Source organism: Apodemus sylvaticus, chromosome 13 (genome assembly GCF_947179515.1).
Source record: "Apodemus sylvaticus chromosome 13, mApoSyl1.1, whole genome shotgun sequence".
NCBI lineage: Eukaryota > Metazoa > Chordata > Mammalia > Rodentia > Muridae > Apodemus > Apodemus sylvaticus.
The window spans coordinates 48207457-48231371 of NC_067484.1; the positions used below are offsets into that span (position 1 = coordinate 48207457).

Sequence of the window (23915 nt, forward strand, 5' to 3'; positions counted from 1 at the left end):
AGGGTAAAGCAAGGAGATTTTACAGAGTTTAGGTAATGATAATTTGCCAGCTAGGAGCTGGGCGTGTGACCATACATGGCCAAAAACTGAGTCCCTGGGCCGGCACTCTTGGGAGGGTTGCCGGAAATGGGGAGACAAGAAGTCTTCCCTGTTATCCTGAAGTTTTCTCTGTGCAAGTGGGGTTGGGGAAAGGGAAACAGTTTTTCACAGTTTGTTGAGGGAATAGGCAGGGGTTCCAGCTTAACAGGGCTATTTCAGAAATTATTGCAAATTCTCTTCTAATCTCTAGTCACATTTTTTTTATTTTAATTTGAGACAGGGTATCTTGTGTCCCAGGCTAGTCTCAAACTTTAACTTTCTGTGTAGTTGAGGTTGAACTTCAACTCCTGATTTTCCTGCTTTCACTTTCTCATTGTTAGAATTAAAGGCTGTGCTACATGCTTTGTTCTGAAATTTCATTTAGTGATCTTTATATAAGACAAGTGAGCAGCTCACACAGCACTTCTGATAAAAACAAGCATTATAATACAGTATTAATTTAGTAACTAAGTTCTGAGGGATGGTAATAAGAAAATATTGTCTTTGTTTTCAGTAAGTAAGCCATTAAGTTTCTGTAAGAACAGCAAACTTCGTATGTACAGTAAAAGTGCTGCAATTCCTAACATAAAATATTCTGAGATGGTCAGAGTGTTTAAAGGAACTGTTTGTTGGTGTTGCATTGTGTAATAGCAAGTGCATGCAAAGTATGCATATTGTGTCTTCAGAATCAAGGTTGCAGGGAAAACATGCAGCGCAATTTAGGCAAGTGCTGCCTGACACACCTCAGGTTTGTTACATGTTTGATTTTGATTAATTTTTGCTCATTGCACCACCAGAAACCTTTGTTGTTTCCAGATGTTTTGTGACTCACTCATTGAGGTATTTTACTTCGTATTGGTTTGTGACCCATAGTTTGAGAACCTGGGATCCAGGTAATGTTTTAGTAGGTGTCCGGGCTGGTTTTAGGTTAACGACACAAGTTAGAGTCATTAGAGGAAGGAACCTCAGTTGAGGAAATGCCTCCATGACATTCAGCAGTAAGGCACTTTCTCAATTAGTGATCAGTGGGGGAGGACCCAGCCCATTGTGGATAGGGTATCCCTGGGATTTTTGGTCTTGGGTTCTATAAGAAAGCAGTCTGAGCAAGCCAGGGGGGAAGCAAGATACTAAGTAGCCCCTCCTTGGCCTCTGCATCAGCTCCTGTCTCCAGGATCCTGCCCTGTTTGGGCTCCTGTTCTGACTTCTTTTGGTGATGAATAGCAATGTGGAAGTCTAAACTGTATAAACCCTTTTTTCCCAAGTTGCTTTTTGATTATGGTGTTTGGTTATAGCAATAGAAACCTTAAGATAGTAGGACTTGAAGGAGTTGCTTGCTGTAATAGCTGTTTCAACCAGTTTAACCACAGTGTAGTTTAGTATAGGCATGTCTTATCTGGGGCTACACACACTTGAGCAGAGGTGAGAGTTGACAACACTCAGTCCTGGAGTACACTGATGGGAATGCACGTGTTTACTGCTGTCAGTGTCACATGCCGTCACTGCTGTAAGCACTTCTTAAGTGTTTATTGGCCATTTGTATCTATCCTTTGAAAATTGTTTATTCACCTCATTCTGTCCTTTTGCTTATTGGATGATTTTTTTTAATTTGGAGTTGTTTATTAATTATAGGTATTAATTCCCAGTCACATGTTTAGTTGTCAAAGATTTGTTCAGTAGTCTCACTCTTCACTCTACTTATTTCCTTTGCTGTGGAGAAACTTAAGTTTGTGTAATCCCAGTTGTCAGTTCTTTGTAAAAGTAACTTTTATTTGCCTGATGTCTCAGAAGCTTCCTAGTTCTTTCTGAACTCTTGCTGGCTGGGTCAACTCAACTTTTCTGGCTTAAATCTTCTCCAAGATGACTGACTGAATCTGGCTTCTTTCAGCTTCTCACTGAATTACTCTGCTTGTTCTCAAACCAACTCTGGCCATTTGTTCTAATCTCCTGGCTCCTTATTATTCTGCTTTAGCTGCCTCTGCTGCCCTGCACTGAACTGCATGAACTCAAGAATGAACACTACGTGGCACTGCACTCACTGTACCCACTGCACCCATTGCACCCACTGCACTCACTGCACCCACTGCACTCACTGCACCCACTGTACTCATTGCACTCCCTGCACCTACTGCACTAACTGCACTCCCTGTACCCACTGTACCAACCGCACTCATTGCATTCCCTGCACTCCCTGTACCCACTGCACTAACTGCACTCACTGCACCCACTGTACTCACTTCACTCCCTGCATCCACTGTATCCACTGCACCCACTGTACTCATTGCACTCACTGCACCCACTGCACTCACTGCACCCACTGTACTCCCTGCACTCCCTGTACTCCCTGTACCCACTGCACTAACTGCATTCACTGCACTCACTGCACCCACTGCACCCACTACACTCACTGTACTCACTGCTCCCACTGCACTAACTCCCCACTCACTCACCTTCCACCTGACTGTCTTCCCCAGAGGCTCTTCCCTATATAATCCAGACATTGTGGTCTGCCACTTGTCTCTCTCTCCTCCTCATCCTGTCCTCTCTGCACTACTGCCCTTTCCCCATGGCAACTCCCGTGGCCTCAATCTTTGGGGGCAGTGAACTTACTGAAGAGCAGCTTCCCAGTAAACCTGCCTTTAATATATTCTGATCTGGGTTGAATTGGCTCATTTTGCCAGCAGAGGGATACCTATCACACATAAAATACATAAATCTAAAAGACTGTGAGGTGATTGGAGAATGGATGGAAAGAAGAAGGTTTATGGAACATATGGGGAGGGGAGATCCAGAAAGGGGAAATCATTTGGAATGTAAACAAAGAATATAGAAAATAAAAAAAAAAAAGGAAAAAAAAAGACTATTGTGGTTCTGTGAATTGGTTTGTGAATCTTAGGAGTTTTTTGGTTTCTTATATGAAGAATGAAATTGTGACTGTAGTGTTAAATGTGGATATATTTACAATTGCTCTGTTTACTTAATTAATTACTTCCTTTATTAATATATGGTGGCCTTAACTCTTCTGGCTCAGTCTGTGGAGTTTTTCTCCAATGGAATATATGCTTTGGAGACAACAGACAGTTAGATCTAGTTTTTGAATCCAGGCATCCAGTCCATGTCCCTTTACTGGTGAGTTGAATCCATTTACATGTAAGGTTGTTACTGAGAGATGTTTACTGTTTACTAAATCGTGTAATTTGTTGGTTCTTCCTTTGCTCGCCTGGGTTATTGTTTTTCATTTTCTCACTTGCTAAAATTAGAGGTTTCCTAGTTATTGTTATAGACAAGTGGACTTCCTAATTTTTTTTTGTTTTTGTTTTTGTTTATCCTTCCTCTCCTGAAATTCATTTCTCATGCTCTTAGGACCTGAGACTTTTTTTCCCTGCCTCTGGGTCCAAGCCCCCCCCTTTTTTTTTTGTCCTGAGTTCTGCTCTTGATGTGGACAGAAAAAAAGAAGTATTGCTTCATGAATGAAAAGGTGCTGGTGACCTAGTGACTACTTTCCCCTTAAAGACAACTAATATTTATTGAAGGTTTTTAATATTAAACAATTAAATTTGTCTTGTGGTGGACCAAATCTGTGACTTTGAAGATGCTAAACAAGTGCTATACCACTAAATTGTGGTGTTCTGCCAAGCCCAGAATCTCTATGGATGGAGAAGAATTTACTTAAATCCCTTTCATGATTTTCATGTCTAAAATGTCTTATTAAATTCATTAATGATGTTTCATTTTGAACTTATGTAGCTTTAGTAGCCTCTTTAGTTATAAAACATGGCATGATGTTGACTGTTGGATTAGGATGATGTTATATCACATTGTAAAAATTCACTGGTTCTTTCTTCTCTTTTTTCTCTTTTAGCCGGCCCCAGAAAGTGTGCTTATGTCCATATCTCCCAGTGCGCCCACTCCAGATCTCTACCCATCTGTACATAATCCAGCATCCAGCAGAGGTGAGCTAATGTCCTCAGGTGAAATAGGAGTTCACCACAGGAAAGCCACATACATGTGAGCATGCTCATTCCTCACTGCTCCATAGCGTTTCAGAAAAATCATTATTGGTGAGAAGTGTATTTTATATTTGAAAGCTCTATTAGATGATAGTAGATGCTTGAGACGATGTTTTATATGATTCTGTTATAGGGTAAAGATTTAGAACTCCCTCAGATTTGCATGATACAAATATTCATTTTTTTGTGAATAAAGACCTCAGAAAACCTTTTAAAACTTCGGTCATCGCCTTCGCTCCTGATGTCTTTTCTTGCTAGAGTAGATACTGACTTCGGCATTTTACTCTTACAAAGTGGATATGAAGGTAAAATTTTTTCTTTTAAATGGCTAGAACAAACACATTTACTTTGTACTGTGCCATCTGTGATACTTTTAAATTAACATTCTTCTACTCTGTTTAGAAGTAGACATGTTCCAGTATGTGTGCATGTTTGTGAGTTTTGATTTGTGATGAGAGGATGTAAGCAAATTATAGAAAATTATAAATTAGTCTGTACAAAACTAGTGAGTGAATCATGTAAATGGATTTTGTGTTAACCCAAGTGAGAACTCCTTAGCAGTTATAACTCAGGGCCTCTTATGTCCAAGCTTGCTGTAACAGGGAATAGTAATTATTATATTTTTTAAATTCACAGCCTATTCCAAGATACAATAAGCATGTGAAATTAATTAACCTTTTATGTTTTCTGAATGTTTCTTTGTTGCGAGTTGTGTCTTGGCAGCTTCTCAGACTTGACAACAGGCTCTTGTGATGCTGCCATTTTTGCCACCGGATTATCTTACTGTAGTGAGAATTTTGGTTTCTTTGAAAACAACACAGAAATATTATGTTTTTGTTTCAGTCCCAGGTGTGGGTATATGGGTCTGTTTCAGTTTGTCCACAGCAGCTGATTTGCCTCGTGCTCTAGCATGGGCCTGATTTTGCCAGCTGCAGATAGTTTCTGCCGTAGTGTGACAAGTTTGGAATTCTGCGGACTTTTCAGAGGGTATAGAAATCTTGGACCCAACGAGGTGGAGGGGGCTGTTGGCTGTGGATGGCTGCTGTTGGCTGTGATTTGTTAAGTAGTCTGCACAAAGAAGAGACAAGAAGAAATTAGATGTACTGCCTACCGGCAAATATCAAACCTGTCCCAAGGAACTCAGTGGCCCTACTCAGCAGGAAGTAGTCTAATGTATATCTACAAACTATTCTCCCCCTATAATTTATAATTCTAACCATTAGCCTGCAAATATATCTAAATAAGTTTAAAGTGTGCTTGTATTTTAATGATAGAGAAATGTTATCTCTTCTTAAACTCTGGTCTTGATTAAAAGAATATTAATCAATTGTAAAAGTATATTAAGCTAGAAACCAGATGTTTCTCAGAAAGGTGTTTCTTTCTGCAGTGCTGATGTTACATTGGGTCCTTGTTCCTGATGAGCAGGCACTGTATCCTTGAGTTTCAGGAAGGTTTAGAGGTGCTTATCCAGGTAATAACTCCGTGCCTTAATGTTCCATTAAAGGAAAGCAAAGTGCTGCGCACAGTCCCTCTTCTGGCAGCATGCCTTCCCCCTGGCAGGTGCACAGTCAAGGTCGGCCGCCGCTTCAGTGAGGAGAGGTAAGTGGGCTGACTGATGGGTGGGCGGGTGGTTCTTTTCAACACAAATGTTCCTTCGGGAGGGTTAAAAATGATGCCACTGGCCATTGGATAGGAAAGCCTTGGCAGGAAATAACGGAGAGGAGTGGAAGAACTGTGCTGAGGAGACAGCATGCCAGTCACCAGCAGCTGAGGCTTGACTGGTGACTGGCCTTTGAGTTAGTGTCTCCATTCAGTTAGGTGGCAGAGGGAATGGTGCTCATGTATTCACTAGTGTAGCAAAACTTACCTTTTCCCATACCTAATAAAGATATCTTAAAAATTATTGTTTTAGAGATGTTGAACTTTCAACTGTTTGCCGGGACTCTGGTACATTAATATTATACCCAGGGGCTGAAGCTACTAATTTGGAAGAGTTTATATTAGATTCTCCTGTGTATCCTTCCACAATCATCCTCATTGATGGTACATGGAGCCAGGCTAAGGACATTTTCTATAAGAATTCCTTGTTCCGACTTCCCAAACAGGTAAACTAACTACTTTAACAAACAATAAGTACTATTGTATAATTACATACTATTTAGGTTTTTGGTGAAAAAAATACTTTAATATGTGAATTAATTGGTATTCATATGTATGAATATATGTACTTAGATATGCCCATGTTATGAGTATATATATTTACATTTGTATATAGAGAAAATTTCAATTGTATTATCTCTTTTTATGTATATAAATTATTTTGTTAAGAAATATTATATTTAACTGAATAGTGTTGGCACACACCACAGTGTTGGCACACACCTTTAATCTCAGTACTTGGGAGGTAAAGGCAGGTTGATCTGAGTTCGAATCAACCCTGCTCTAAAGAGTGCGTTCCAGGACAGCCAGGATTACACAGAGAAACCCTCTCTCAAAGCTGGCAGGTGGGGGTGGGGAGGAGAAAGAAAGAAATGCTATATTTAAATACCTACTTAGTTCTTATTAGTAATGATTAAACTTTTTTCAAAATACTTTTGGGATAGTCATTATTATTATTATTACTATTATTATTATTATTATAATTATATGGTTTATTTTTCATTTTTCTTTTTTTAAAATTTAGTATGTGTGTTTCAGATTTGACATAATTTGCTGTAATCAGAGTTTTTGAAGTATTGGATTATGTTTGTGTTCCTGGAGTGAACTCTTCTGACTGTTGATATTCTGTGTGCAGCTGGAGCTTGTATTCTGTGTAATGTATTGAACTGTAATGCTCATGTTTTCATTACTTCTACCTGGCAAGTTTGGGGACCAAGATTATTCCAACTTCATAGGGGAAATTGAAGAACTATTTCTCTATGGCCTAGAATAGTTACCTATAGAATTAGATCCTCCATAAAAATGAGATGGGATGAATTAATAGAACTGCCTACTCTGGTTACTTTAAAAAAGGTAGCTTTTAAATCTCTTCAAACTCTTCTGTGGATACGTCAAGCTTTCTACTTACATTTGGCCTTTCTTTCTAGATTTCTTTAGGGGATTCTCTCTTCCAAGTGAGCAGTAATATAAATTGTTAAACAGTTAACTTGTCCTGAATGTGTTCTTTTTTGTTTCTAATAATACACACTCAGATCCACACACACAAATACACAGAGATACACACCAATGTATATACACATAAACACAGGCACATGCACACACACACACACACACATTCTCTTCACACCTCACAAAGTTCTCTATGAGCTTTTCAAAGCTTTTCTATTGTTTATAGTTGCTGTTATATTTTTTAACTTCACTAATTTTATCTTGATCAATATTTCAGTTATATTTTTAATTGACATAATACTTGCATATGTTTATGGAGTGATTCTCTGGGGCAGGTATGTACTGCTTAATGTTAAATTAGTGCACTAAGTGTCATTACTTCAAGTATTCCTTGTTTTTTTATACTGAGAACATTTCCTCAACTGTGATTGTTTCTTCATGGTAAGAATATTTAGATTTGTTTTCCAGCTATTTTGAAGATACGTGTTCTTGTCCAGAGCCACTGTACTGCTCTGTACCAAGCATGAGCACCTCCTCCTCCCTTCTCACTGGACCCAGGGCCAGGGCCTGTCACTTCCCTCTTTTCTTTGCCATCCCTTTGCAGCCTTTGCCCATTATTTTACCTCAGTTCTGTGATAGCTTTATAGATTTCACGGAAGTGTGATTGTACAGCTACAGCCCTTTTCTTTCTGTGCCTGGCTGTGTTACCCCAGATGTTGTTGTCATTGTCTGTCCTGGTGCTGCAGATGGCAGGGCTTCATTCTGTCTGGCTTATTCATCCCTCATCAGACAAGAGTAAAACTCAGATGTGGAGGGAACTCTCTTTCTTCTTTCTCTCCAAGTTGCTTTTGGTCATGGTGTTTCATCAAAGCAATAGTAACCCTAATTAGGACAAAAATTGGCAACAGTACAGGGGATATTTCTGTGACAGACCCAACCATGTTTTGGGAGGATTGTTGAAGGACTTTGCAACTTTGGGATAGACATCATTGAGTGTTGAGAGCTCAGCAGGCTGTTCGGTAGAAGCTCAGAAGATCAAGAACCTTGAGAGCAGTGCAGACAATGGAGGCCTGGCTTACGAAGTTTCAGAGGAAAGCAAAAACTACAAGTCATTTGTGTGAAGAATGAGTGATACCTGGTTTAGTTGGAGCTGAAGACTTTTTTGTAATTAACAAGATGGATTGTATTGAATCTGTAGAATACAATTACCTATGGTAGGATGGCCATTTTTAATAATATTACCAATACATGTACATAGGAGATCTTTATGTCTTCTGTTATCTTTCTTCAATGTCTTTAAGGGCTTAGTTTATTTGTTCTTTTCATACAAGTCTTTCATTTGTTTGGTTAGAGTTACCCTGAAATATTGTATATTATTTGAGGTTATTGTGAAAAGTGTTGTTTCCCTGATTTCTTTCTCAGTCTGCTGTTTGTATATAGGAAGGCTGCTGATTTTCTTGAGCTAATTTTGTATCTGGCTTTGTTGCAGAAAGTGTTTAGCAGCTCTAGGAGTTTCCCAGTGGAATTTTTATGGTTAGTTATGTATACTATCATATCATCTGTGAATGATAGCTTCCCTTCTTCCATTCCAGCTTTTATCCCCTTGATCTCCTGTTGTTATCTTATTACTCTAGATAAGACTTTTAAGTACTTTATTGAAAAGGTATTAAGAGAGTGGACAGCCTTGTCTTGTTCTTGATTTTAGTGGAATTGTTTTGAGTTTCTCTCCATTTAAGTTGGAATTGGATTAGCACAAGAGAAATTGGTCTGTAATTCTCTTTCTTTGTTGAGTCTTTATGTTGTTTGTATATTAGGGTAACAACTATGGCCTCATAAAATAAGTTGGGCCATATTCTTTCTGGTTTTGTTTTGTGAAATAATTTAAGGAGTATTGGCATTAACTCTTCATTGAAAGTCTGTTAGAATTAACAAACCACCATAAACATTTCTGTATCTAATTAGAAGTTAGACTTGAAGACAACAGAGCCAAGCCTTAAACATGAAAACAAAAGGCATAATAATACAGTTAATTACACACATACACACACACACACACACACACACACACTTTTTGTTGTTTTTTTGAGATAGGCTTTTATTTTTCTGTGTGAGCCCTGGCTGTCCTGGAACTCACTCTATAGACCAGGCTGGTCTCAGACTCAGAGATCTGCTTGTCTCTGCCTCGTGAGTGCTTGGATTACAGGGATGCACCACCTCTGCCGGGCTAGGCTGTAACTTCTCAATGCTCTCTTGCTTTCTATCTTCTTACAGAATAAGAAAAAAATTTTAGCAGCCCAGTTGGTAGTTCATGTTGGTCATGTTATTTTGTTTTTATTAAATTTATGATCATTAAATTATTATATTATATAGCATCCTCTGTATAATTACAATTACATTTTGTTTCATAATTGTATTATCTATGGTCATTTAAATTATGCTTAAGTTAATTTATTGTTCACTATTGAGTTAGTTGCTTTTGTGTTTCTGTCAGAAGACACCTGATGTAAACAAGGGCAAAAAAGATTTACTCCAGGTTCTTGGTTTTCTGGCTCCATTACTGTGGGCCTGGTAGGCTGTGCACTGTGATGGCAGATGTGTGGAGGAAACTAGCTATTAAAATTTTATCTTTCAAATTATGTAATATTTTATTAGTAGCACATAAAAAGCATATATCCAGGTTTACCTAGGAGACTGCAATTAAGAATTAATTTCAGACATTAATTTTACTCTGAGGTTTTCTATAATGATGTATATTTCAAAAAGAATATTATCTACACTTTTTAATTTGATACTGGTTTCTGTGAATTGCTTTTAATTTTCTCACAGGAGTGTTACAAATGCTGTTTTGTGGTTGGCTGTGCCCACAATGTTCTTACCAGTGTCTGTGTTTGTGATAGTTGTCTCACTGCCTGTTGCTGCCTGCACAGAGAGCACCTGACGCAGCAGATCTGAGACCGCTCAGTACCATGGAAGTTCCCTAGAGATGAGTAGTGTGTGTGCTCTAAGTGCTAGTTCACACATGTGCTATAAGACATGCACCAGCCTTACTCTGGAGTCTGACATGTGGCATGTGTGAGGTATGACTAGTCTTCAGGAGAAACTGTAGATACTGTTTCTGAGAAGCTTCTGCAGCACAGTTATAATTCACTGCTGTGGAATTTATGTGCATCTTGTGCTATTACTATTGTCATTACTTTAGAGGGCTCTAGGAGCCTCAGGCATGGTTTCACTGGGAAAGCCCTGGGGCTTTTGTTGCTTTTGCTTTTATTTCTTTTGCTGTGCTAATTCTTTTTTTTTTATTTGATATATTTTTTATTTACATTTCAAATGATTTCCTCTTTTCTAGCCTCCCACTCCCGAAAGTCCCGCAAGCCTCCTTCTCTCCCCCTGTCCTCCCACCCACCCCTTCCCACTTCCCCGTTCTGGTTTTGCTGAATACTTCTTCACTGAGTCTTTCCAGAACAAGGGGCCACTCCTCCTTTCTTCTTGTACCTTATTTGATGTGTGGATTATGTTTTGGGTATTCCAGTTTTCAAGGTTAATATCCACTTATTAGTGAGTGCATACCATGATTCACCTTTTGAGTCTGGGTTACCTCACTTAGTATGATGTTCTCTAGCTCCATCCATTTGCCTAAGAATTTCATGAATTTATTGTTTCTAATGGCTGAATAGTACTCCAGGTGTGTTTTAGTCCTAGCAAGTCACTGAATCTTTGGTAGTTGTGGGAATTCTTAGAACCTTGTATAATAGACGTCACTGAAAGTTAATGTATCAAAGCACCAGCTGTTTTACATTATATCACAGTCCATGTGGTTCAGTATGCTGTTGACAGAGCTCACATTGAAATATTCATCACATGGTTGGCCTGGACTAGAAGGTCAGGATAGTTTAATACATGGCATACTGGCAGGTATATCTGGATGGTGGAATCAAACTGTTGGTTGGAATGGATGCCTGAGGCTTTTGTGATATTAGCACCCTAAATGAAATCAGATAACCCAAACTAGACATATTATTTATATTTTTATTTTATATCCTGGACTACCCTGTATTTTTATTAGGAAGAACAACTGTAGTCCATGTATGTACATTGTATATAAGCTAGTTATTGTACCTATCTGTGTCTCTAGATAGGATGATTTTTAGTTGACTACTGTTCTGGTGCTACTAAAGACTTGTAATAAGTTTTGGGGGAAGTGTGGGTGGAGTTGGAAGGGAGGGATAACTGTGACCTGTATATGTTGTATGAGAGAAAAATTTATTTTCAATTAAAAAATAAAATAACACACCTTTTCAGATTAAAAAACAAAGTAGTTGTTTTGGTTCCCAGCATTGGGTGGAACCTTATAATGCTTAATCTCCGCTCTGTCCGTCCTTCCACAGTCGTGTGTGTGTGTGTGTGTGTGTGTGTACGCGCGTGCGTGCGCTGCTCTTTGTGTGAATACCATTCATTATGGAAATCCTAGACTACTAATTAGACATAGAATTGTTTGAACATAATATGTTTTCATTCAGACTTTCTGCACTACTATTCTTGCGACTTTGATAATTTAGACTTCCTTTAAAGCAATATATTCTCAGTCTTCAGTTTGAAGGGGTGGTTCCGGTCTGCCAGTCATTTCCAGATAGATAGTGAGCTGAATGAGGATATGAATATTATTATTTAGAATGAGAGCATAGATTAAAATAAAGAGAGCGAGAGGGAGTGAGTTGGGGGTTAGCTTAGGGGTAAGCACTTGCCTAGCAAGCACAAAGCCCTGAGTTCAGCCCTCAGCTCAGCTCTGGGGAGAGAGAAAAAGGGAGGGGGAGAAGTGGGGAGAAATAAAGAGAGTGGGAGAGGAAGGGAGGGAGAGGGAGGGAGGGAGGAAAGAATGAGAGAACATATATTTAAGATTGGGGCTTGAGAAACTGGAGTGTTAATGTAGGAGGAACATACACTGTAAAAGAGACTGGGTTTGTGGCCTGATGGATAGAAGGGAAACCAGGAGTCCGTCTTGACAGCAGAGCAGTAGAGCTTCATTACAGTTGAACACTGCTGTCAGATCAGTTAGTGAGGACAGCTTTAGTGCTGTGATAGTTGATGAAGTGCTGCTTTTACTAAGAAAAGTTTTAGTGGAGGGCAGGGATGGAAAGCACTCAGCCTGGCTTAAGGGGCGATTGGACAGGAGCTGATGGAGAACCTGACTAGGAATAGTGTGGCGAGAAAAGGGGAGGAGGACAAGCTGGTGGAATTGTGAGGCCAGTGTGTGGGGTTGTTGCTTATGTTATCCACATAAGATAGGCTCAAGCTGGTTTTTAAGTCAGCATGGAAGATTTAGTTAAGAGAGATCAAAGTAAGAAAAGGAATGTATGAGAGTGTGTTTCTTAGACAGTAGGAAGGGTGAATGAGGGTCACATGCTTTCATTTGAACATCTACAAGTAGATTCCATCTCTTATTTAACTTTGTATTTGGCTTTAACCATAGTAGCTTGTGCCTTATCGTGGTAGTTTGCATTTGTGTCCCCTTATGATCAGTGATGCCAAGTATCCATTTGAGTTTTGTCAGCTGAGTTTCTTCAATTGTTTCTTCAACTGTCCTTTCCTACTTGGGGGACAGTTTTTATTGTTGAGATGCATGACTTTAAAATATACATACAAACTATATCCTTGTCAGATTTATGTATTACAAATACTTACTTCAGTTTTTACCTTGCTTTGCATTTATTAATGTTGCTTTTGAAGAACATGTTTTTAACTTTAATGAAGGGCATTTTGCTCCATTTTTATGGTTTATTTTATGACAATTTTTATTAGTACTGAGCTTGATTGTTTTGTGTTGTTTATATAAAATTTGTGGATACTTTTTAATGTGTGTGTGTGTTTGTTTGTGTGTGTGTACCTACATGTGTCACTAGGTGTATGTAGGGGTAAGAGTACAACCTGTAAAAGTTGGTTTCTATGTCCTGGGGGCCTGGGGATCAAACACAGGTTTTTGGTTTTGGCAGCAAGTGTCATTTATTACTTAGTCTCATTTTGTACATTTATTAAATGCTCATGCCTTGATTCCATGTATCTTGTAAGTTGCAGTCATATCTGAAAGGACCTACTAATGTGAGATGTTGGTATTTGTTTTGAACCAGTGACTGTAACTTTAGAGAGTCATATTATTTTCTGGTGATGCGTAAGCCTCTAACTGTGTAAAATTCTTGGAGTATATTATTCAGAAATGTTCTGCTTATCCACAATGCGAGTAGGCTGTGCGCAGCACTGTATGCACTGTAGACTTCCATGCAACAGCTGTCACAGTTGGCAAAGTCATCCTAGAGAAGTGCTGTATTAAATTGGTCCAGTGGACACAATTAATTCAGAAAAAGGAGCTGTTTGCGTGACAGGCATGCGTGGCGTAGTGAGGCAGCTGGTATGACTATGTACCTCAATTATGGGGCATGGTGGATACAACTGCCTCTGCTTATGAAACAATGAGGGGTGCACAGTGTGAACAGATGTGAGGAATACTTGACTTTCTAATACCTTGCCATATTACTAGCAATTTTTAAAGAATTGGGTTTTTTTTTGTATAAATTGAGAAATACCCTGAATATAAATGAAAGAAATTTAGATAAGCTAAATTGGGAGAAAGATGACACTAAATTATATTTCATTGCTTTTAGGATTACTAATGAATTTCATTGTTGGTTATAATTGTTATATAAACATGCAAATGGCCTTTGCATTTCCTAAATTTATTGCTGTTTATTATAAAATACAATACTTTAAGGTATTTTGCTTTTGTGGCCCATATATTTCTCTCTCAGAACATACACAAAAATACATTGTATACACACACACACACACACACACACACACACACACCATTATGTAGGCACATGCACAAATGCACCCCATATAAGCCATAACATTTCATGTACTTTTACTGGTTCTTAGCTACTTTTTGGTATTCTTACTAAGTATGTGTGTCCAAAATCAACTTGAAAGTGAATCGTTTAAAATTTATTGAGCTAAAAGCAGGTGGGTTGTATTCTATAATTTATGGAAAAATTAAAAATTTATCATTTCCATTTTCTAGGTGTTAGTCTGAATCTGTGAGATAAAATTAGCCCATTCTTTGTCTCATTAGTGCTGTGGCTGAGTCTGTTTTAAAGTGATTAGTATTTCTGGCTAGATTGAAGGCAGGGAAGGAATGTTTATTTTTTAAGTTCAAATTCAGATCTAGATGTATTGCAGAAATTCTAAATAGTCAAGAATAGGCCTATGTGAAGCTTTTAAGATAGAAATTTTGAGAATAGAAAGTGTTATATTTAAATTTTCATTAGCGAAGTCATAGATCTTGGAGGAGAACCTATAACCATCGCCTCCAAAAACAGTACAATCTCTAACTACACTGTAAATATTTGTCCTTATACTGACAGATAAGTGTAGTTTTCACCTGTCATTATGGAAACTTTTCTTTGCAACAGATGTTATCATTATAGAAAACCAGAACATACCATAATGCAGAGTTGTGTAGCCTAGTCTTAATGGATACATCTGAAATACAACCCAGGGATCATTGCAGTAGTGGGAATGGAAAAATAGTAAGAGTCAGAGAAACAGGGAGCTTGCTGTGAGATTGTCTCTTCTAGGAATATTAGAAGTGACATCCATGAAGTCTCACTCACATGACTGCCTAAATATGACCTGAGTAAAGATGACATCAGTGGATATGCCAAAGTGGACAGGGACAGTATCATAAGGCCTCAACCCTACACAAAGAACTCCAGGCAACCATGGCATGCTGAGAGTGGGAGAAAGGGAGAGAAAGTCTTCCACAAGAAAGAACAGACGAAATGGTTATCCAATACCAAATGATCAGCCTTGAAAACACACACACACACACACACACACACACACACGCGCGCACGCACGCACGTACGCGTGCATGTATATACAAATTATATATTCATATTTGTTCCTAGTAAATACTTAGTCATTTCCATGTGTTTTATGGTATATATAGGCAGTTGACCTGGACTTTTAGATAGATTGTCCAGAAAACACAATAAACATGACTGTGTTGATAGAACAAAACTTTAAATGTAACTTTTGGTTCTTTAATAATATAAGCTCAATACTTTCTGAACAGAATGCCAATGGCATGAGCATTAAGAACAATGAATGGAATGAAACTAAACCCTTCTGTACAGTAAAGGACCCCAACATTCAGACAAAGTGGTAGGCTACAGAATGGGAAAAGATTTTTTTTTTTATTACTGACTACACATCTGACATAAGGCTAATCCTCAAAATATATAAAGAACTAAAAAACCGGACACCAAGATATTGAGTACAAATCTAAAAATTCTTTTTTTTTATTCGATATAATTTATTTACATTTCAAATGATTTCCCCTTTTCTAGCCCCCCCACTCCCCGAAAGTCCCGTAAGCCCTAAACAATTCTTAAAAGAGGAAGCACAAATAACTGAGAAAGACTTGAAGAAGTATTCACCATCCTTAGTCATCAGGGAAAGGTAAACCAAAACTACTATGAGATTTCATCTTATATTCATCTAAGTAACCAAAAACAATAAAACACATGCCAGCTCATGCTGGTGAGGATACAGGGTTAGGGAAACACTCATCCATTTCTGGTGGGAGTACACATGTATAGAGCCACTATAAGTCAGTGTGGTTGCTTCCTTCAGAAACTAGGAATTGGGCATATACCCAAAGGGCACTTGATTATAGTATAGAGGTACTTGCTCAATCATAGTAATTGCTGCTGTATTCTTAATAGCCAGAAATTAGAAACAGCTTAGATATCCATCATGGATGTATGGATAGAGAAAATGTATATTTACACATAATGGAATATTACTCAGGGGTTAAAAATGAATCATAAAATTTGTAGGCAAATGGATGGAGCTAGAAAAATTCATTTAGTGAGGTAACTCACACCCAGAAAGACAAATATGGTATGTAATTCTTTTATGTTGGTGTTAGCTTAAATCTTTGATAAGTAAACTATAATCCACAGAAGTTAGGTGTAGAGTAAGGGGCTGGGGAGGGAGGGAAGATAGAGCTCCCTAGGAAGAGGAAATAGAATAATTAATTTTAGATGGACGTGGAGAGTTTGCTGGAATGGGAGAATCAGAAAGGAAGGGGAAGCTAAGGACGAGATGAGGGAGGGGATATAAGAAGGAACAGCTAGAACTAAGGGCCATCAGAGAGGTTGTATGAAAACCTAATACAGTAGAAGCTTCCTGAAGTATATGTGTGTATGAAGGTTATCTAAATGAAATAAGCAAGTAGCAGGGGAGATGGAGTGCAGCTGGGCATCTCCATGACACTCCCAGTACTTGGAATGCATTACATCTCATTGAGTTGGGAGCCCTTTATGACTGATGACACAGCCTTGTTACTGAAGACAACACCTATACAACTAATTGAACACTGAGAGCTAGTACCTAAGTAGAGTGTTCACACCTACAGTGTAGTGTTCATGGTACTGAAAGGTACTTTGCACACTATTAAAGGAGAAAAGTAAACAGCAATCCAGCTACCAGACCTGTGACTGATTAGGAATGATCTTCTTGCAAGATATATTGGTATAGTAGGGGCACAAAGCTTGTGGGCTTAACCAGTATCTCACTGGATTTAAGCGCTCAGGTGGCCAAGAATATCACTGTTTTGCTGAAGGAATGTAGCAGTAGAATGACTCCTCATTATATCCTGCTCTACTCTAGATCAGTGCCTTGCTCAGTCATCATCAGAGAAGCTTCCTCCTGCAGCAGATCAGAATAATTACAGAGACCCATCGCCAGACAATGCGTAGAGAGTGAGAGACCTTGGAACACTCAGCCTTAAATAAGATGTCTTCATCACATCCTTCTTCTCAGGGCTCAGGGTTCCCGTGGAAAAGGAAGAGGGAAGAGTATAAGAGCCTGAGGAGATGAGGAACACCAAGGAAACAAGGCCTCCAAAATACAACAGATGCCCATGTGGACCCACGGAGACTGAGGCAGAATGCACAGAGCATGCCTGCAGGGGTCTGCACCAGATGGGATGGGTCCCAGTGATAGAGGAAGTCTGTCTAACTCAGAAGCTATCTCCAATTGTCAACCATTCACAGATGAATTAGACTTACTCTGAACGTGTAAATACAGCACATTTATGTCCAAGTTCACAATGCAGGATTTCTTGCCCGAATAGAGAAGTTAAAACTTATATATGGAAGCCCTCAAATACATTCATCATATAGTTAATGTAAATACTGTTGTATCCTCTCCCAAGGAAAGAAACCTTGAATCATATAACTGAAAAATCTCAAGCCCCTGCATTTTCTTATGATTTTTCTGAATCATTCCACATAGAAGGAAAGGGGGTGGGGGAGGGGCTGTGTAAGGGGTGTATGGAAGGAGGGCGGCTGATATTGGGATGTAAATTAATAGTTAAAGAAAAATTACTGACCAACAGAACTGTCCTCTGTTTAAATGCCCGAATAGATTTATACCTAACAGTTGCTTTCTTTTTCTACACTGAATTTTGCTAGTATCAGCTCTTACTTTAGTCAAAGAAGTAACATATGTTTGTTTCTTAACATTTTCTAGTACCCCCATCTCACACACACATATCACATACACATTTAAATCTTTATTCTGCATATGAGAGAAAACATGGTGCATTTTTTGCTTAACATAATGCTTTTTCATTTGCATCTGTTTTTCCTGCAAATGTCACAATTTCATTTTTTGTTTAGAACTACATAAAATTTCATTGTACCATGTTTCTTAAAGTTTACAGTTTCTATTTTATTTTACATTAAATTCAATTTTTCATGTTTTCCTTTTATTAAAATAGATTTTTCCCTTTACATATGTAATATATATGATTAGGGTTTCCCCTTCCTCTTTTCCTCCTATTTCCTCCCTGTCTTCTCTTCCATCCAGATCTGTCCACTTTACATCTTTCATTAGAAAATAAATAGGCTTCTAAGGGATAACAATAAAATATAATCAAACAAAAACTAGCGTATTGGAATAGTACAAAACAAATTCAAGGAACAGGGCCTGACAAGAGTCAAGAAACAGCTTTCGATTCAGAGACCCACTCATTCACATACTCAGGAATGCCATAAAACACTAAAATGAAAACCATAATAGGTTTCATTTCATAAAAGGACCTGTAGGGTAAAAAAAGAGAAAATATAAAAAGACAAGATCTACAAACAAGAAAGGCTTTAACACAGTGTGAGACAACTAACCTCCAAAGATAACATGGAGTTCATCTTCTGTCGGCCGTCCACCACCGGGCATGCAGCCTGTACATTAAGAGTAGTTTCCTCCCCAGCGAGACTGCCTTGGAGAAAATTAAACTTTCATTTACACATGGTTATCATTTGGAGATAACTTCTGGGTTGACGATGGGGGCATGCGTCAGTTTCTTTTAGCTCTAGGACCCTAACTGGTACAGACCATACATGCTCCCTCTGTCTGTGAGTGACATGTGTGCTCATCCTGTTGGTTTACAAGGCTGCCCTCCATCCTTACTCTCACACTCTTCCTGCCGCCTTTCCACAGGTTCCCTGATGTCCGAGGGAAGGGATTTGATGGAGACCTGTCCTTTAGGACTGCGTGTTCCAAGACTTCTCATGCTCTCTCTATATTGTCTGGCCTTGGGCTCTGTATTTGGATATAATGATGTTAGCTTTCTGAGGGGGAAACAAGGGGAAGGCGGTACTCAAGACTGAGTGGAGGGCTTCCTGCATGCTCAGCAAGGGCCTGACACTGAGCTGTAGCCATAGCCTCATGATAACTTTTTCCCTGTTTTAAGCTATTCATGGGGTCATTTGTGCACTTTCCCACGTACCTGTTTGCTGTTCTTTTGTGAAATATATACTTGTTCTCGTCCTTACTGGAGGGCATATAGAAATTTGAATGCATTATGGGTAGCCTTCTTTCTTGGATATCTTTTTATAGCTAGACTCTTCTGCTGTTCAATAGTAACAACTAAAGATATGTGCAAAGATACTAATATGCTTAGTGTTTCTAAAGTTGCAATTTTAGGAGGAAGGCAAACAGTATTTAAAATATAGATTTCATAATTTTAAATTTAAGATGAAAATAAGATTTTATTACTTTGCTTTTGGTTTTAGGTGCAGTTAAAAACTAGTGTTTGTAGTCAGTATGTAATTCGGATGCAACCAACAAACAGGTGCCTTTCTACCCTGGAGTGTGCTGCTGTTGCTCTATCCATCTTGGAGAAAAACAATTGCATACAAGAGGTATGTGGAAGACATAGATTTTAAAAGTAGGGTTAGATTTTATTGAAAACCTTAAAGATGCATAACTTGTAAATTGAGTAAGTCAAATGACATGTGGAGTATATCTGCAAGTAGGATATTTATGGGCTTTTATAATCTTCTTCTCGTCTGGTATTTAACTGTGTTGGCTTAGATTCCAGATTGCATTATTTAAATATTTCTACTAAGCTGTGCAAACAGCATTTTTAATATGCTAAGTAGCACAAAATTCAATAGGGGTTTTGGGCTGGATTTTTCCCTTACTGTTCTCTGCTTCTTTTTTTTAGTAGTTTGTATTCTTTGGTGATCAACTTTTTTCTTTTTAAATAAAAAAACATTTTCCAGCAACATTACTTGTTTGCGTTAGTGTCTTTATTTGAGGAGATCTGCTAACATTCTCTTTACAAAACTTGCTTAGAGTGTAAAATAGGTACTTGTATGGATAGAAATGTCCATAGAATATGAAAAGGATTTAACCTATAATCAGCATTATATTTAATTACCATGAAAATCTAACGATTTTTTACATATATAAATAATAGTCACCAGAAGAGAATAGCATTTCAATGAGCTTAGTAATATCTCAACTTTTTGGGACATATTAGAAACTTTGCATTTAAAGCAAAATAAAAGTATCAGAAATAAATAATTTTAAGGTGGTTTATGAAAAATAAGTGAACTGTTATTTCTTACTCAGAATGACAGTTATAAACAAATGGAGTTGATAACTCCTCCAACACAGATGCTCCCACGTGCACGCCCATGCATGCGCATACAGCATTCTTTCAGCCTCTTCTTTCTCTCATTGTAGAGTGTCTTTACTGTTATGAGACAGTGCCTTTCTCATGACTAAAATTTCAGCAGTGAGTACAACCTAGTGCATAGCAGCTAGAAGCCACAGAGACATTAACGTTTCTGAAGAAAACAAACAAAAAGATCTCCAGGAACAGAACAGTTGAAGAGTGATGGGGGCCAAGGTTGGGTGCTTTGCCCCTCCTGGGACCCTGATCTATAGAGCCTGAGAGGTGGAGGCTTTCTTCTTTTGATGAAAGTTGTGTTTCATAACAAGGCTTTATCTAGCTGTGCACGTAGACTGTTACAGCTAAACAGTTTAAATCCCCCATGTAGTCTTTGGGAATAACACGGCAATCCTATGTCTCTGTTTTGAATGACCAGAATGTCCCAACTGTGTCCTTTTCTTCATTACCATCACCTTCCTCTGTGTAACTTTATTTACATTTTTTTACTACTTTTTCTTCTTAATGAAACCAAAAACATTCATGGATAACAAAGTGCTAACATTGATTTCTGCTAAGTTAGCTGTGATGGTTTATGATATGATATCTTAAAATAAAAGAGGAATCCTTATCATGACTACACAAGACTTGGATAACTAGGTCCTAAGCGTAATGTCTGAGAATAAGCAGTGGGTAACTTACATGTGATGGGATCGAACATGTTCCTCCTAATGGATGGATTGAACATAAACTTTCATAATAACAGTGAGGGCCTGAACCTTTATAATGTTTACTTCAGCCCACAGAGATAATCAAATCACAGTGGCCAGGAGTAGAGAATCAATGTCTCACAATCATACTCATGACTTGGGTAATTCTAATGTGTTTGTTCATAGTATGATGGGAAGACATGTAATGAAACTTCTCAGGTTACTTATTATAGAAAACAGATTTGCTCCCAATTTATTGTATAAACTATTTTCTTGCAAAGCTAACCTTAAGGCCAACTTGTTAAAAATTAGTTACAAAATATAAGTAGCACACTCCTTTGTGGGACACAATTGCTGTCTTTTATAACAGAGGGTGTATTACTTTCTTCCATGGGAGAAAAGTTATGGTATATTTCTCTAGAAAACCTTGAGCAGCAAAATATTGTATGCCTTCAGTCCATAGACACCAGGCTTCTAAGAATTAACAAATGATGTAACACTGACTTTCAGTCTTTAGTTCACACCCATTCTCTATGCTAGAACAACTTCCAAGCAGAGGAAGTAGCAGGAAGTGGGAGGCTGTGGGAGTGTGCCTCCAGGAAGGAGCACAGTACTGGCTTTGAAGTCAGTTTGAATTGTGACTTACCATCTCTTGTCAGCATGGCTCCATGGGGTAGATGGCATCGTCTCTCTTTGTCCTTGTTATTCCTTTTAAACTTATATAAAAATGGTTACATAGCCTTGGAATGTAGCTCAGTGAGAGAGAACTTGCCTAATATTTTCAGTCTCCATTACTGAAAAAACAATTAATTACCTTACTATTGAGTGAGATGTACTGTCAGTACAAGTACCTTTGCCTCTGTGCCCCTCAGAAATGACTGGATCTATAGAAGTTTAAATCACAACTTCATGAGTTTATTAGTCTACTACAATATTTACAACAGGGCCTTCTGCTTCTGGGTTTTTGTTTGTTTTAAGGTCCTCTTTTATGTGGGAAGTTTTACCTTACAGAATATTAAAGAGGGGAGTGAAAAGAGCTTGTAGCTGCATGTAAATTTAAGGACCATAGCTCTGTCCAGCATCAGTGGTTGCTAAGAATGGCTCCTTAAAAACTGTGATCACACACATGCAACCAAAAGGATTCACGTAACACTCATTTACCTCAAGTAAATGATTTGAAACAAACTTATTTTATAAATAGAATTTTCTCATGTACTCTCACCCAATCTGGTAATTTTTCTTTATATAGAAGCACCTATCATTTATTGAACATCAAGTAGTGGTTTCAATACTGTAATTGTTGGGGTCCAGTATGTTATCTTACTCTTTATTATGATTATAACTATATTAGGTGGACCTTATTTACTTATCTTGAAGCACATAACTAGTATGTGATAGTATCATCAAGGTAGGCTACAGTAAATTAAAATGGTATAATTTTATGTCTCTTCCCATGCTGCTTGTCCAGTGGGAGTGCTCAGAGAGCCTCTGTTCATGTAGTTGCTTAGGGACCCAGATTTATGGAAAACTACGTCAGAGTCATTCCACTTGCATAAAGAAGAGGCAAAAAAAAAAAAAATAGCCAATTCTGCTTTGCTTCTAATGTTTCTGCCCAGAGATGACATATAACACGAGCTCATATTTCATTAATTAAGTCTACTTGATTTATGTTGCTGTGATAAATTAGAGCAATGTAAAGAGGAAAGTTTATTTTAACTTCAAGATCCCAGTCTATCCTTGAGGGAAATTAGGACAGAAGCTCAAGCAGGAATTTGAAGTGGAAACCATGGAGGAGTGCTTCTTTGCTGGCTCACACACAGGTGGAGACCTAACAAGCTTTCTTATACATTGCAGCATCACCTGCCCAAACTGTCATCACAGTGGGTTGGCATCTCTAATATCAATTAACAAGACAACATACCACAGGCATACCCTCAGGGCAGTCTGATCTGGACAGTTCTTCAGTTGAGAGTCCCTTTTCAGATGACTCTAAGCTGTGTCTAGTACAATTAAAAACTAAGTAGGACAATGATCTTGGCTAACTTCTAAAAGGATAAAAAAAAAAAAAGGAAACTGATTTTTTTTTTAACCAAAACAAAAGATGACTTTATTATTAGTGGTAACCACAGAGATGAAATAGTTCTTTCTATTATTTAAGTAATTTGATAGATTCTTATTTTTGGATATTAGAGTTGGAGGTGTTTGGCCGTAAAGAGCATTAGCATTATGCTACCTATGAAAAGCCTGATAATTGTCAGAAGATGAAGAGACCTCTATCTGTTTATAGTGTTATCCATGTTTCCTAGAGACCTATGGTGTTTTATCATCTTTTCTGTACATTGGGTTGTCTATTAAGTAACATATATACATTTTTACTTCCTTTCCTGTCTTTCTTATGAAAGAAATAATAAAAACATACCCAGTGGGCTTTCTACACTAGTAAAGCATGTAATAATACTGTGTAGAGGTGTCCAAAATATTTGTGTGGTGATTTGAATATGTTTAGTTCAGAGAGTGGGTACTGTGGTCTTGTTGGTATAGGTATGGCCTTGTTGGAGGAAGTGTGTCATTGTGGGCATGGGCTTTAAGACCTTCCTCCTAGTGGCCTGGAAGTTAGTCTTCTCCTAGAGGCTAGAACTCTCAGTACCTCCTGGGCCATGCATGCCTGGATGCTTCCATGATCTAGTCTTGATGATAATGGATTGAGAACTTCTGAATCTATGAGCCAGCCTGCATTAAGTGTTGTCCTTATAACAGTTGCCTTGGTCAGAGTGTCTGTTCACACCAGTAAAACCCTAAAACAAAAATTGGTACCAGGAGTGGGGTATTGCTGTGATAGGCCTGACTATGCTTTTGTTTGGAAGAATATGGATTTTGGGACTTCGGAAAGCAGTGGAATGCTTTAAGTGAGTCTTAATGGGCTAATCTAGTAGGACTATGGAAGGCATTGTTGCTGATTTAAACTGTGAAGACCTGGTTTAAGAGGTTTCAGTG

General features: G+C 38.2%; 1 protein-coding gene across 1 annotated transcript in view; it reads left to right on the forward strand.

Annotated features, from left to right (window-relative positions):
- Window positions 1-23915, forward strand: part of Dtwd2 (DTW domain containing 2) — a 53968-nt gene that overhangs the window by 23031 nt on the left and 7022 nt on the right. Inside the window, exons 2-5 of the mRNA XM_052155725.1 lie at window positions 3938-4028; window positions 5590-5684; window positions 5998-6190; window positions 19328-19456. Coding sequence (XP_052011685.1) covers window positions 3938-4028; window positions 5590-5684; window positions 5998-6190; window positions 19328-19456 — 508 coding nt within the window. The remainder of the gene's footprint in view (window positions 1-3937; window positions 4029-5589; window positions 5685-5997; window positions 6191-19327; window positions 19457-23915) is intronic.